The sequence below is a fragment of the Cetorhinus maximus genome, chromosome 6 (assembly GCF_964194155.1).
Source record: "Cetorhinus maximus chromosome 6, sCetMax3.hap1.1, whole genome shotgun sequence".
NCBI classification, from domain to species: Eukaryota; Metazoa; Chordata; class Chondrichthyes; order Lamniformes; family Cetorhinidae; genus Cetorhinus; species Cetorhinus maximus.
This window is the reverse complement of record NC_135884.1, coordinates 139,121,230-139,134,831: the sequence shown is the minus strand read 5'-3', so window position 1 is coordinate 139,134,831 and position 13,602 is coordinate 139,121,230. Positions and strand designations below refer to the sequence as shown.

Below are 13,602 nucleotides of genomic sequence, written 5' to 3'. Positions count from 1 at the left end.
CAGGAAACCTCATCCATGGACAGGATAAGGTTTCCTGAAGGTTTTATAAAATAATTTTAATAGATTTTGCTACACTCACAAACATGTCCCAGCTCATGTGACACTGTCACATGAGGGGACATGTTTAAATAATTTTTTATTTTGTTGATAACAAGATTTTTTTTAATCAACTTAATCTCCCTGAGACAGTTCCGTGCCTCAGGGAGATTGCTGGGCTCTTTCGCGCAGTTGCTTCAAAGAGCGCAGGCCCTGACTCTCCCTCCTCCCCCCCTCCCGCACAGGTAGCGCTGAACGCTACCGGCCGCGCGTTACTCTGGGCGGGCCTTAATTGGCCAGGTAACCTCTGATCCAGAATTCTCTCTCAGTGTGAGAGTTACACTGTAGACTTCTCCCTCTAGCTTCAAGGTGGGCAGGCCTTCCAGCATCCTTTAACTCATGAACTACGTCTTCGCTCTGAGCGCAAGCTGCCACCCGCGTTCTACATGGTGAATGATAGAGTCAGCATTTTGTCTGCTTAAGACGCAGGCCTGGATAATTCTCGCTCTTGTTTTCTACATCTAAGTTGGCTGCAGACCACACAAGACAAAACTGCAACTGCTGCCTGTGATATTCCTGGGTTTAAAGGGGAGCTCGTAACCTGATCTCAAAATGGCTTCCACTACCCTCCTCCCCATGACAACAGGAAACACAATAGTTTTGTAACTATGTAGAAATGTTTGATCTTCCTGGATATAAGACCATAAGACATAGGAGCAGAAATTAGGCCATTCGGCCCATCGAGTCTGCTCCGCCATTCAATCATGGCTGATAAGTTTCTCAACCCCATTCTCCCGCCTTCTCCCCGTAACCTTTCATCCCCTTACCAATCAAGAACCTATCTATCTCGGTCTTAAATACACTCATTGACCTGGCCTCCACAGCCTTCTGTGGCAATGAATTCCATAGATTCACCACTCTCTGGCTAAAGAAGTTTCTCATCTCTGTTCTAAAAGGTCTTCCCTTTACTCTGAGGCTGTGCCCTAGGGTCCTAGTCTCTCCTATTAATGGAAACATCTTCCCCATGTCCACTCTATCCAGGCCTTTCAGTATTCTGTAAGTTTCAATCAGATCCTCCCTCATCCTTCTAAACTCCATCGAGTATAGACCCAGAGTCCTCAAACGTTCCTCATTTGTTAAGCCTTTCATTCCTGGGATCGTTCTCGTGAACCTCCTCTGGACCCTCTCCTGGGCCAGCACATCTTTCCTGAGATATGGGGCCCAAAATTGCTCACAATATTCTAAATGTGGTCTGACCAGAGCCTTATAAAGCCTCAGCAGCACATCCCTGCTTTTATATTCTAGTCCTCTCGAAATAAATGCCAACATTGCATTTGCCTTCCTAACTACCGCGTCAACCTGCAAGTGAACCTTAAGAGAATCCTGGACTAGGACTCCCAAGTCCCCTTGCACTCCAGATTTCTGAATTCTCTCCCCATTTAGAAAATAGTCTATGCTTCTATTCTTCCTACCAAAGTGCATGACCTCACACTTCCCCACGTTGTATTCCATCTGCCACTTCTTTGCCCATTCTCCTAACCTGTCCAAATCCTTCTGCAGCCTCCTCAATACTACCTGTCCCTCCACCTATCTTTGTGTCATCTGCAAACTTAGCCAGGATGCCCTCAGTTCCTTCATCTAGATCATTAATGTAATGTAGTGGATCCCAGCTTTCTTTCATCTGAGACATAACTCGATAGCTTACAGCACAACTGTTTACAGCTTAATATCTATAAAACCTTTCTGATTTGGGGAGGCTCAGAACCTATTCCTTGGAGACTTGGAAAGTGTCATTGTTTCCAAGCATAAATACCTTGCCTCCCCGTCAATTAAACAACATGAGTCGTCCTCTAATCTCTATCAGTTAGACCACCCAAGGAGGTAGATGCCAAAACAGGTCACTTGACCCCTTTCATCTTCCCAACATTTAAAGCAACAGTCCCAAAATAAATTTTACAAGCCAAAAATTACAAGTTTAAAACATAATTATGTTATAAACATCACAAATGTAATAGTTGCTAGCAACAAATCTCAGGCAACCAATCCCTCGATAGCCTACTAATCGACCCCACATTAGGAGTTCAGTGAACCCTCAAAATTGCCACTAAGAGACCAGTTCCCCCCCACTTCCCTCTCTGAAAGCTAATGCTTGCCATCATTCTCTGACCTTCCTATCCCGCAGTTTACCCTCTGCATATTTTCAATAATGAGCAGATTCAAGCCAGATTGGGAGAGTGGCAATTTGGAGTTACTTGATTTATTTACTGGCTGCAAAGTTTACATTCCAAATTAATACATGGAAACACAATAATTTCTTTCACATTATGCAACAAACCAAAGTCAGATTGCCTGCATCCTCCTATCCCACATCAGCAGTTTTTTTTTAATAAATATTTGCAACAGTGACGTTCCTATTGAAAAGCAAGAGAGGCATGCAGAATGAACACAGACATTAGGAGAAAGAGACACAAACATACTAGCGATTCGGAAAGGGATCGATACACAAAAGAATAATGAGACGCACACCCAGAGATTGGGACAGGGATGTTGACAGAGAAAAGACAGATGAGGGAGTGTTATGGAGGGAATATTGTTTTAAATGCATTAGTGGGAGTGACAACATGTACCACAACTGCAACATACGCCAGAACGAAAATCGGCAACTTACATGAGGGTGGTTCACTAACTTTTGTACACCTTCCATGTCTTCCGCAGATGATCGAAAACTTTTACCAAGACCCCCTCCACCTCCCATTTCACCAGTTCCGGTCTGCAGATCCCCTCTTCTGTGCCCCAGCCCCATCTTCTCTCTGTCCAGATCATTCTTGCTGCTTGAATCCTTCTTCCCTCTAAAGAAGCAGAGCAAGCGGTAAACGCAGAGGACCAGCAACTTCTTGAGGGTGTAAAATCGACCCGGCACGGAATACCTCCCGTTCAATGGCTCGGGATTGCCTTGCAGTAAGCTTTTCACAATGTAGATGCAGAGGAAAGCCACAACGATCGATCCCAGGCAGAACATGTCGGTAGGTTCCGCGCTGCGCTTTCCCAGCAGGATTGCAGGCAGGAAGATATCAGTTCCTGATATCGTATTCAGTGCACAACGATCCACCTATCACTGGCCCTCTATCCAGCTCCACCTGTCCCAGCTTATATTTCACCACATGATGCTGTCAGATCTGCTGAGTTTCCCCAGCAATTTTTGTTTTTGTTTCAGATTTCCAGCATCTGCAGTATTTTGCTTTTATCCAAATGCCAGCCCTCCAGATCATCAGGGAGTAACTAGGGGTGCTTCACTTAAACCGCTTCATTGGTTTTTCTGTAATAAGCAACGACCCCTGACATAGACTGCAGCGGTTCAATGAGGCAGCTCACCACCACCTCCTCAAGGGTCAACTCGGGTTGGGCAATAAATGCTGCATCTAATAAAAGATTTACATTTCCCTCCCTTTTTAGAAAGGAATCATAGCAAAGAAGTGTTTGTTAACCCGTACATGTCTACAAATACTGTATGCGTAGATTGCATATTATGTATACTTATATGATTATGGAATGCGTTGATAGACTGGATCTGTCAAAGGAACGATTTCTAGTTAAGGGGACCACAGCACCGGTTACAGGGGCTTCAACAGCGCTTGGACACTTGAAGCTCGGGCAACCACAGGAACCTGAGAAGGCTGCTCGTTGGGTCTCTCATTCATGGAGGACCTGCTGCCAGATCTGAGGGGCTGCAGTGCAATTGTCTCTCTAAAGGACAGGAGGAAGAAGACATCAGGTGGAATCGTCCCAGGTTTGCACTAAGCGCAGTAATGGGCGGGGAAAAAGGACCTTTTACTTTTGGCCGCGATGGCGTGCTTTCGTACCATACTGTCCCAATCCCGCCTCATTGATAATGCATTCCCGGGAAACACGCCCGGTCACTGGCAGGGCGTTCGCCTGCCCCACTGTCACTTCAGTCCTTCAGTAAACCAGGTGCCATAGTTAAAGGCCATTCCTGCAAAGAGCTAGCACTCTTCAAGGGATAGGAAGTTGCTGGGGACTGATGGTTGTCAAAGGGAGGAAACATGCTGCCTCCAGATTTAGCAACGCTTCCCTCGAGTGCCTACTGGATGCAGTGGAGGCTTGCCATGATGTCCTCTACCCCTGCTCTGGGCGAAGGCCAGCAAGCAAGGTCACCAATCCAGCTGAGGTGGTCAGACCCAATGCCCTGCAAAAGAGTCCAGCCACCCAGTTCAGGAAGAGGATGAATGGACTCACCTGTTCCACCAGGGTAAGTCACTCTTCTCATCACTCTCAACTCACAAACCCATCACACATCCACACCTCAAGGGGCAGCACCACTAACTCTCACACACACCCTCACATCCCCATCAGGCTCATATCCTCTGGAGCTCACGTCCTCACCCTGTCCATGGCTCCGCTCACCACACAAACATTCCACGCAGTGCCAGGTGTCCTGCTCACACTCTCTCCATCTGTCTTCATGCAGGAGAAGCTGGCTCACATCAGCAGGGAGAGGTCCCAGGCCGGGGGCGGATTGGCCCATGTTAGGCCTCTCATTCACTTTGAGGAGTGTGCCATCGGACTGACTCATGAAGTCAGCGGCGAACACCCTCATAAGGATCCTGTGCTCCACATCATCCCTCGCTCAATGCAACTGTGAGTGCTCTCTCTCCTGCTTTTGACTCTGCTGCCATGCACTAATCACCTCTACTTTGGTTCACAGGGAGATCTGCCAAGCAACCGACACCCTCAGCCAGCCAATCCCTCAGCTCCATCCACATCCTCACCTCCAGCCAAGAGGACACCTTCTCCATTGAAGAGCTAGAAATAAGCAGCCCGGAAGACCCATCACAGTGCTTACCCATACCCTTTACCAGCACAGAGACACACACCTCAGTGGGACATGGATCTACAGGCTCAGGTGCACAATCTGGTGGCCAACACATGGACATGTGTCCACAACAGGAGGAGGCAGGTTCAGCGAACTCCCGGCACTCGGAGGACTGTTGGGGAGAGGCAGCTGACGAGCCTCTGCATTTGGCCTTCCAACTTATAATGGAGAGTCAGCAGGTAGCGGGGGAACATCACACAGAGCTGTTGGAAGCCCTCAACAGAGTGGCCCCCAAGTCGGAGGAGTGCGTCCGCCCGCTCTCTGATGAAGTGGTGCCCACATGTGTATGGAGGTCTCCATGGGAAGGATTATGGTCCAGCAGAATGCGAAGATGTGTGCAAACCTGCACCCCATCGCGGTGGCCATGGGTGAGTTCCTTCAGTGGCAAGGAGAGGGAAATGAGGCACCTCGATGTCCCTCCAGGTGCTTCTTTTCCTCAAGGAGTCAGGCCGGGGCCCTCGGGCACCCGAAGGGAGGAGGAGCAGCAGCTGGACACCCCTGGGTCATCCACTCAGGAATCTCAGAGTCTGTCCTCTCCCTCTGAGTCCCCTTTACCTGCGCACCACCCCCCACCCCCCTGTCCCTACAATCTCCTTCTCTGTCACCACAGAGGGAGCAGCTGGCCCACAGGGGGACAGCCAAAGCAAGCCAGGCCACTCAAGGCCATAGCTCTCCAGAGGACCAATGTCAAAGTCATCAGAGGCAACAGGGCCAACCATCGCACAGGCTGTCTCCACCCCAGCTGAGGATGTCAGGGAAACACCGAGAAGAAGTGGTAGGCCTAGAAAGGTTAAGAATTTCTGATCACAAGTGAACACATCTTGTCACTTTATACTCTGAAAATATATTCACTTTCACTGAGTATTGTGTAATGTTGCCTTTCAGCATCACTCACAGGCTTCACAAGTCCTCCCCCTTCATCTCCCCCTCTAACATTTCAGCTGCACACAGTTGGCCCATGAGTGATTCTGGAAGAAGTGTGTGTGTGTGTGGCAGGGTCTTTTGGAGCCTTGTGCAAGCACTGTCCCACGCATGTGGAGTCTTCCTCCATCACACTCATAGAACCATAGAAAAGTTCAGCACAGAAGGAAGCCATTCAGCCCATCTTGTCCATGCCAGCCCAAGAACATCCAGGTGCCCTTTCTAATCCCAACTTCCTGCACCTGGCCCATAGCCCTGCAGCTTACAGCACTTTAGGTGCAGATCCAGGTAGTTTTTAAAAGAGTTTAAAGTTTCTGCCTCTACCACCAACTTGGGCAGTGAATTCCAGACACCCACTACCCTCTGCGTAAAAAAGTTCTTCCTCATATCCCCACTACACCTTCTGCCACTTATCTTGAATCTATGTCCCCTGGTTCTAGAATTCTCCATCAAAGGAAACAATTTTATCCTGTCCACTCTATCTATTCCCCTTGTAATTTTGTACACTTCAATCAAATCACCTCTCAGCCTTCTTTGTTCCAGGGAAAATAACCCCAACCTATCCAATCTCTCCTCGTAGCTACACTTTTCTAACCCTGGCAACATTCTTGTAAACCTCCTCTGCACTCTCTCCAGAACTATTACGTCCTTCCTGTAATGTGGTGACCAGAACTGCGCACAATACTCCAGTTGTGGCCTCACCAGTGTTTTATACAATTACAACATTATATCCTTACTTTTATATTCTATATCTCTGCCAATGAAGGAGAGCATTCCATATGCCTTCTTTACAACCTTGTCTACTTGAACTGCTACCTTCATGGGCCTGTGTATTTGTACTCCAAGATCTCTCACTTCATCTACCCCTCTTAGTATATTCCCATTTATTTTGATAATCCCTGTAACTGTTTGACCTCCCTAAATGTATGACCTCACACTTCTCTATGTTAAAATCCATCTGCCGCTTTACCGCCCACTCCACCAACCCATCTACATCATTTTGGAGATTATGGCTAACCTCTACACTATCCACTACTCGGCCAATCTTTGTGTCATCTGCAAATTTCCCAATCGTGTCCCCCACGTTCACGTCCAAATCGTTAAAATATAATACAAACAGCAAGGGTCCCAACGCTGAGCCCTGTGGAACACCACTTGAGACAACTTTCCATTCGCAAGGGCATCCATCGACCATTATCCTTTGTTTCCTGTTACAAAGTCAACCTTGTATCCAGTTTGCCACATTACCCTGAACCCATGGGCTTTTACTTTCCTGACCAATCTGCCATGTGGGACCTTGTCAAATGCCTTGCTAAAATCCATGTACACAACATCCACTGCACTATCTTCATCAACCGTTCTTGTCACTTCCTCAAAGAATTCAATCAAATTTGTGAGGCAAGACCTCCCTTTAACAAATCCATGCTGACCATCCCTGACTAGTCCATGCCTTTCCACATGACAGTTAATCCTATCTCTCAGGATTGATTCTACTAATTTGCTCACCGCCGATGTAAGACTAACTGGCCTATAATTGTTTGGCATTTCCTTTGATCCCTTTTTAAACAATGGAACTACGTTTGCATTTCTCCAGTCCTCCGGTACCTCCCATGTATCTAGTGAAGATTGGAAAATCATCCTCAGAGCATCTGCTATCTCCTCCCTGACTTCCTTCAGCAGCCTCGGAAACAATCCATCTGGCTCTGGCGACTTATCAACTTTCAAGGATTTCAACCCTTCGAGTACTTCCTCTCTCTTTATGACTATCCCGTCCAATATCTCGCAGTGTTCCTCCTGGGCTACTATATCTACATCCTCCCTTTCCTTTGTAAACACGGAGACAAAATATCCATTCAAAACCCTTCCCACAGCCTCTGCATCTACACACAAGTTTCCATCTTCATTTGGTCTATTCTCTTATTCCTGTTCTCGCTAGCATGTGGAACTGGGAGTAATCCTTGAGATTACTACATTCGAGGTCCTGCATTTTAATTTATCTCCTAACTCCTTGTACTGAGCTTGCAGGTCCTCATCCCTTAGTTTACCTGTGTTGTTGGTACCAATGTGTACCATGACCACTGTCTGCTTACCATCCCTCCCCAGAATGTCCTGCAGCTGCTCCGTGACATCGCAGACCCTGGCACCAGGGAGGCAACATACCATCCTTGATTCACGTTTGCGGCCACAGAAGTGTCTGTCTGTGCCCCTAACTATTGAATCCCCTATCACTATAGCCCTGCCACTTGTTTTCCTCCCGCCCCTCTGAGCAGCAGAGCCACCCACGGTGCTGTGAACTTGGCTGTTGCTGCTTTCCCCTGAGAGGTCATCCCCCCCCAACAGTATCCAAAGCGGTGTATCTGTTAGAGAGGTGGATGAGCACAGGGGACTCCTACACTACCTTTCTGAGCCTTTTACTGTTCCTGATGGTCACCCATTCCCTTTCTGCCTGTGTAATCTTCACCTGCGGTGTGACCACCTCGCTAAACGTGCTATCCACGACTTGCTCAACATCGCGGATGCTCCACAATGAGTCCAACCCGCAGCTCCAGCTCCGAAATCCGGTTAGCTAGAAGCTGCATTTGGACACACCTTCCGCACACATGGTTAACAGGGACGGTGGAAGCGTCCCTCATTTCCCACATCCTGCAGGAGGAGCATATCACGGGTCTGAGGTTTCCTGCCATGACGTCCCTCTTGATTAATCTAGTTACTTCCTTAAAAAATACGCTAGCTCGGGGCTTTATTTATGTTAGCTAGGAACCTTGTTTCTTGACTAATTATACTTGGAAAGTACTAATCTATGCTTTTTTTTTTAGCTCCTACCTCAGTATTAAGCAATGAATAACTTTAATAGATTGAAAAAAAAACTCACCAGGATTTACTCATCTGCTTTTTTAAAAAAAAATCCAGTTTCAGAAGAGTGTCCCTCACAGGTCTGGTGCACTCCTGAAGGTATTGCCTCTCCCTCTTTTTTTTTTGGTTTGAGGAGGAGGGAGGGAAACACCACAGCGATGTAACGTTTGGGGCTATTCCATTCTTTCACAGTGGGTCCTCCTCGATCGCCTTCTGATTCGCAGTGTCTGCAGTGACTTCTCCCAGAATTTTTTTTTTTTTTTGTAAAAATATACTTTATTCATAAATTATCTTCAATCACATTCAAAACCATTTCAAAAACAACATTACAAGGGTACAATCCAGGTTAAACTTTAACAAAATGTATCACCAGGTGCATCAGTACAAACAATATTACAGTCATTTACAGCCTTTCATTTTGATCTGTACAGCCCGAGGGGCTCTAAACAGTTCCCAGTCTCTCGGTGCGCTGTGGTAGAAAGGTCTTAGACAGCGACCCTTCCCCATTGCGCCTTTGCGGCAGCTGCCCCAAGCTTTAGTGCGTCCCTCAGCACGTAGTCCTGGACTTTGGATTGTGCCAGTCCGCAACAATCGGTCGGGGACAACTCTTTGTGCTGGAAGACCAACAAGTTTCGGGCAGACCAAAGCGCCTCTTTCACCGAGTTGATGATCCTCCAGCTGCAGTTGATGTTTGTCTCGGTGTGTGTCCCTGGGAACAGCCCGTAGATCACAGAGTCCTGTGTCACAGAACTGCTCGGGATGAACCTCGACAGCAACCACTGCATCTCTCTCCAGACTTTCTTTGCAAAGGCACAATCCACAAGGAGGTGAACAACGGTCTCTTCCCCACCACAGCCACCTCGAGGGCAACGTGCAGAGGGGGTGAGCCTCCTGGCGTGTAGGAAGGATCTGACGGGGAGGGCCTTTCTCACCACCAGCCAAGCTACGTCTTGGTGCTTGTTGGAAAGTTCTGGCGATGAGGCATTCTGCCAAATGACTTTGACAGTCTGCTCGGGGAACCATCCCACAGGGTCCACCCTCTCCTTTTCCCTCAGGGCCTCTAGGACGTTACGTGCTGACCACTGCCTGATGGACTTGTGGTCAAAGGTGTTTTTCTGCATAAATTTTTCCACCAGGGACAGGTGGTACGGCACAGTCCAACTACTTGGAGCGTTCCGCGGCAGCGTGGCCAGACCCATCCTTCGCAACACCGGGGACAGGTAGAACCTCAGCACGTAGTGACACTTGGTGTTTGCGTACTGAGGGTCTACGCACCGCTTGATGCAGCCACACACAAAGGTGGCCATCAGTATGAGGGCGATGTTGGGCACGTTTTTTCCCCCTTTATCTAGAGGCTTGTACATCGCGTCCCTGCGGACACGATCCATTTTCGACCTCCAGATAAAGCGGAAGATGGCTCGAGTGATCGCCATCGCGCAGGAGTCTGGAATGGGCCAGACCTGCGCCACGTACAGCAACAGCGAGAGTACCTCACACCTGATGACCAGGTTCTTTCCCGCAATGGAGAGGGAGCGTCGCTCCCACATGCCCAGTTTCCTTTTCACCATAGCCACTCGCTCCTTCCAGTTTCTAACGCATGCCCCGGTCCCTCCGAACCATATCCCCAGCACCTTCAGGCCGTCAGCCCTGACAGTGAAGGGGACAAAGGATCGGTCAGCCCAGTTCCCAAAGAACATGGCCTCGCTCTTCCCACGATTTACCTTGGCTCCCGAGGCCAGTTCGAACTGGTCGCAGATGTGCATCAGTCTGCGCACCGACAGCGGATCCGAGCAGAAGACGGCGACGTCGTCCATGTACAGGGAGGCTTTTACCTGAGTGCCTCCACTGCCTGGGATCGTCACTCCTCTTATGCCCGGATCCTTCCTGATGGACTCGGCAAAGGGTTCTATGCAACACACGAAAAGGACAGGCGAGAGAGGACAGCCCTGCCTGACTCCAGATTTAATCGGAAAGCTATCTGTTTCCCACCCATTGATTGAGACTGCGCTACTGATGTTAGTGTAGAGCAGTTGGATCCAATTTCGAATTCCCTCCCCAAACCCCATTTTGGAGAGCACATCCACCATGTAGGTGTGCGATATTCTGTCAAAGGCCTTCTCCTGATCCAAGCTGATGAGGCAGGTATCCACACCCCTGTCCTGTACATAGGCAATCGTATCCCTGAGCAGCGCCAGGCTGTCAGAGATCTTCCTGCCTGGCACAGAGCAGGTCTGGTCAGGGTGAATCACCAATTCCAGAGCGGATTTGACCCGGTTGGCGATGACCTTGGACAGAATCTTATAGTCCACATTCAACAGTGAAATGGGTCGCCAATTTCTAATTTCCTCCCTTTCCCCCTTGTGCTTGTAGATGAGGGTGATGATGCCTTTCCTCATGGATTCTGACATACTACCGGCCAGGAGCATACTCTCGTACACTCCTAGCAGGTCTGGGCCGATCAAGTCCCACAGAGCCGAATACAACTCCGCCGGCAAGCCGTCGCTTCCGGGGGTTTTACTCTTCTCGAAGGACTCGAGGGCCTTAGTCAGTTCATCAGGAGTTAGCGGTTTGTCCAGGCTCTCCCGCGTACTGTGGTCTAAGACCTCCGTGATAGAGGACAGGAAGGACTGGGAGGCCGTGCTGTCCGTGGGCTTCACGTCATACAATCCGGCATAAAAGGATTTGCTGATCCTCAGAATGTCGGACCGTGATGACTTTACTGAGCCGTCTTCTTCCTTCAGGCTGCTGATCACAGAGCGCTCTCTGTGTACCTTTTGGAAGAAGAAACGTGAGCACGTCTCATCCTGCTCCACGGAGCGGACTCTGGAACGGAAGATGATCTTGGAGGCCTCCGAGGCAAAGTGCGAGGCTTGCTGGCCCTTCACCTCTTGGAGCTCCTCCTTGACATCGACCCCCATCGACTGCAGCCGGAGCAGGTTCTGCATCTTTTTCTGGAGTCGGGACATTTCCCTCTGTTCCTTTCTAGCTTTCTGGGTGCCTTTGAGGATGAAAAACCTCTTGATGCTTCCCTTGATCGCTTCCCACCAGTGTGTCAGGGACTCAAAGAGGGGTTTCACGGTTCTCCAACCTTTGTAATCCCTCTTGAGCTCCTCAATGTTCTCTGGGGTCAGCAGTTGCACATTTAGCTTCCATGCCCCCCTGCCCACCCTCAGGTCCGTCTCCAAGTGGCAGTCCGCCAGTAGGAGGCAGTGGTCAGAGAAGAACACCGGCTTGACCTCGGTGGATCTGACTGTGAATGCACGGGACACAAACAGGAAGTCTATCCTGGAACGAATGGACCCGTCTGGCCGCGACCAGGTGTATCTACGCTGCGCTCCGTCTGCAGGGTTGCTGAAGACGTCGTGCAGCTTGGCATCCTTAACTGTTTCCATCAGGGATCTGGACGTAGCGTCCAATCTGCTGCCGGCCCTGCCGGATCGTCCAGCCGCATCGATGATGCAGTTGAAGTCACCGCCCAGAATGACCGGCCTGGAGGTCGCCAGCAGCAGTGGGAGCTGCTGAAAACCCTCCAGCCGCTCAGCCCCTTGTGCCGGGCCATACACGTTAATTAACCGGAGTGGAGCGTTCTTGTACATTACGTCTGCTACGAGGAGTCGCCCGCCCACCACCTCCTTGACCTCGGAGACGGTGAAGTTGCCTCCCCGCAGCAGAATACCCAGGCCGGAGGAACGAGAGTCGTTTCCGCCCGACCAGATCGATGGCCCGTGGGACCACCATCGTGACCATTGCCTGTAGGAGCTGAGGTGCGGTATCGCACACTCCTGCAGAAACAACAGGTCAGCTTTGACCTTGGCTAGGTAGTCCAAGGTCGCAACACATCGCGTAGTAGATTTAATGCTACGCACATTTATGGATACAATCTTTAAACCCATTTTAAAGCATTTATTCTCCTACCAAACCCACTGTCTCTGAGAGTCCCAGACCTTTAGTCTGCTCCTTCATACCCGTAGTGAGCTCAAATTCCTTCACTTTGGATGGGCTGAGGTAGATCTCCTTGGCCGTGTTCTGCTCCGGTGGCATCTGGAGGTTCACGTAGAGAGTGGGTTTTGAGATGACCTTTGCTGGAGAAGCTTCTCCAAAACTCACCCCCTCTGGGGTGTTGCTGTTCCCGGCTTCCTGGAGCTGGGGTGCGATGATTGCCTCACTGCTCCCAGATTCCAGGGGCTGTGGTGCACTGGCCTCCTCAGGTTGCAGGCAAAGTTGGGGTGCGCTGGTCTCCTTGTTGTCTCCAATTTTCTGGAGCTCGGGTGTCTCGTCCTCCAACGCCCTGGAGCTTTGCCGCCTCTTCTGTCGGTGCCGCCCTGGCACTTCATCATCCGAAGAGCTGCTGCCCTTGTCATCCGTGTCGGATGGGAGACGCCTCTTGCCGCTTCTCTGGGAAACGCCTTTGCTTCTTCTTCGCTCCCTCTTACTTTTCTTGTTCTTCACCGTCCGCCACTCCCCCTGCTGCTTCCGGGTCTCCCAGAATGCTTCAGCCACTTCTCACTACCACCCTCTGTTGGATGCTCTTCCTCCTGTCAAGTGCATGAGTCCTTCTCCTCGATCCCCTTCTGAGTCACGGTGTCTGCGGTGACTTCTCCCAGAATGCTTCAGTCACTTCTCACAACCGCCTCTGTTGGACCGCCCTCATCTCACAGTCCGAGCATTTTCAATGCTGCCGGCTGGGGTTCCCTTTCAGTTGTCCATCTGAACTGACCTGCATCTCCGCCCACCCACTGATCGCACTCCCATGCAGCACCTGTGCCCATCCAACAGGAGACTCCTTTCACTTTCGATTTTACAGGATGGTTGTAGTGAAGTATGTTTATCAGCTCCCCTGTCCTTTCAGTCATCCATGTACTTTCCACAATCACTGTCCACCCCCTTGGCATCACCTCCCA

The 13,602-nt window shown here is 49.8% G+C and overlaps 1 protein-coding gene across 2 annotated transcripts in view; it reads right to left on the bottom strand.

Moving 5' to 3' along the window:
* LOC144682197 (rifampicin phosphotransferase-like) overlaps window positions 1–3,183 on the bottom strand; it is a 180,589-nt gene extending 177,406 nt beyond the window's left edge. For both annotated transcript variants that reach the window (XM_078544590.1, XM_078544589.1), the window contains exon 1: window positions 2,705–3,183. In XM_078544590.1, the coding sequence (XP_078400716.1) occupies window positions 2,705–3,055 (351 nt within the window). In that variant the 5' untranslated portion in view covers window positions 3,056–3,183. The remainder of the gene's footprint in view (window positions 1–2,704) is intronic.
* Between the last annotated feature and the right edge of the window lie 10,419 nt (window positions 3,184–13,602).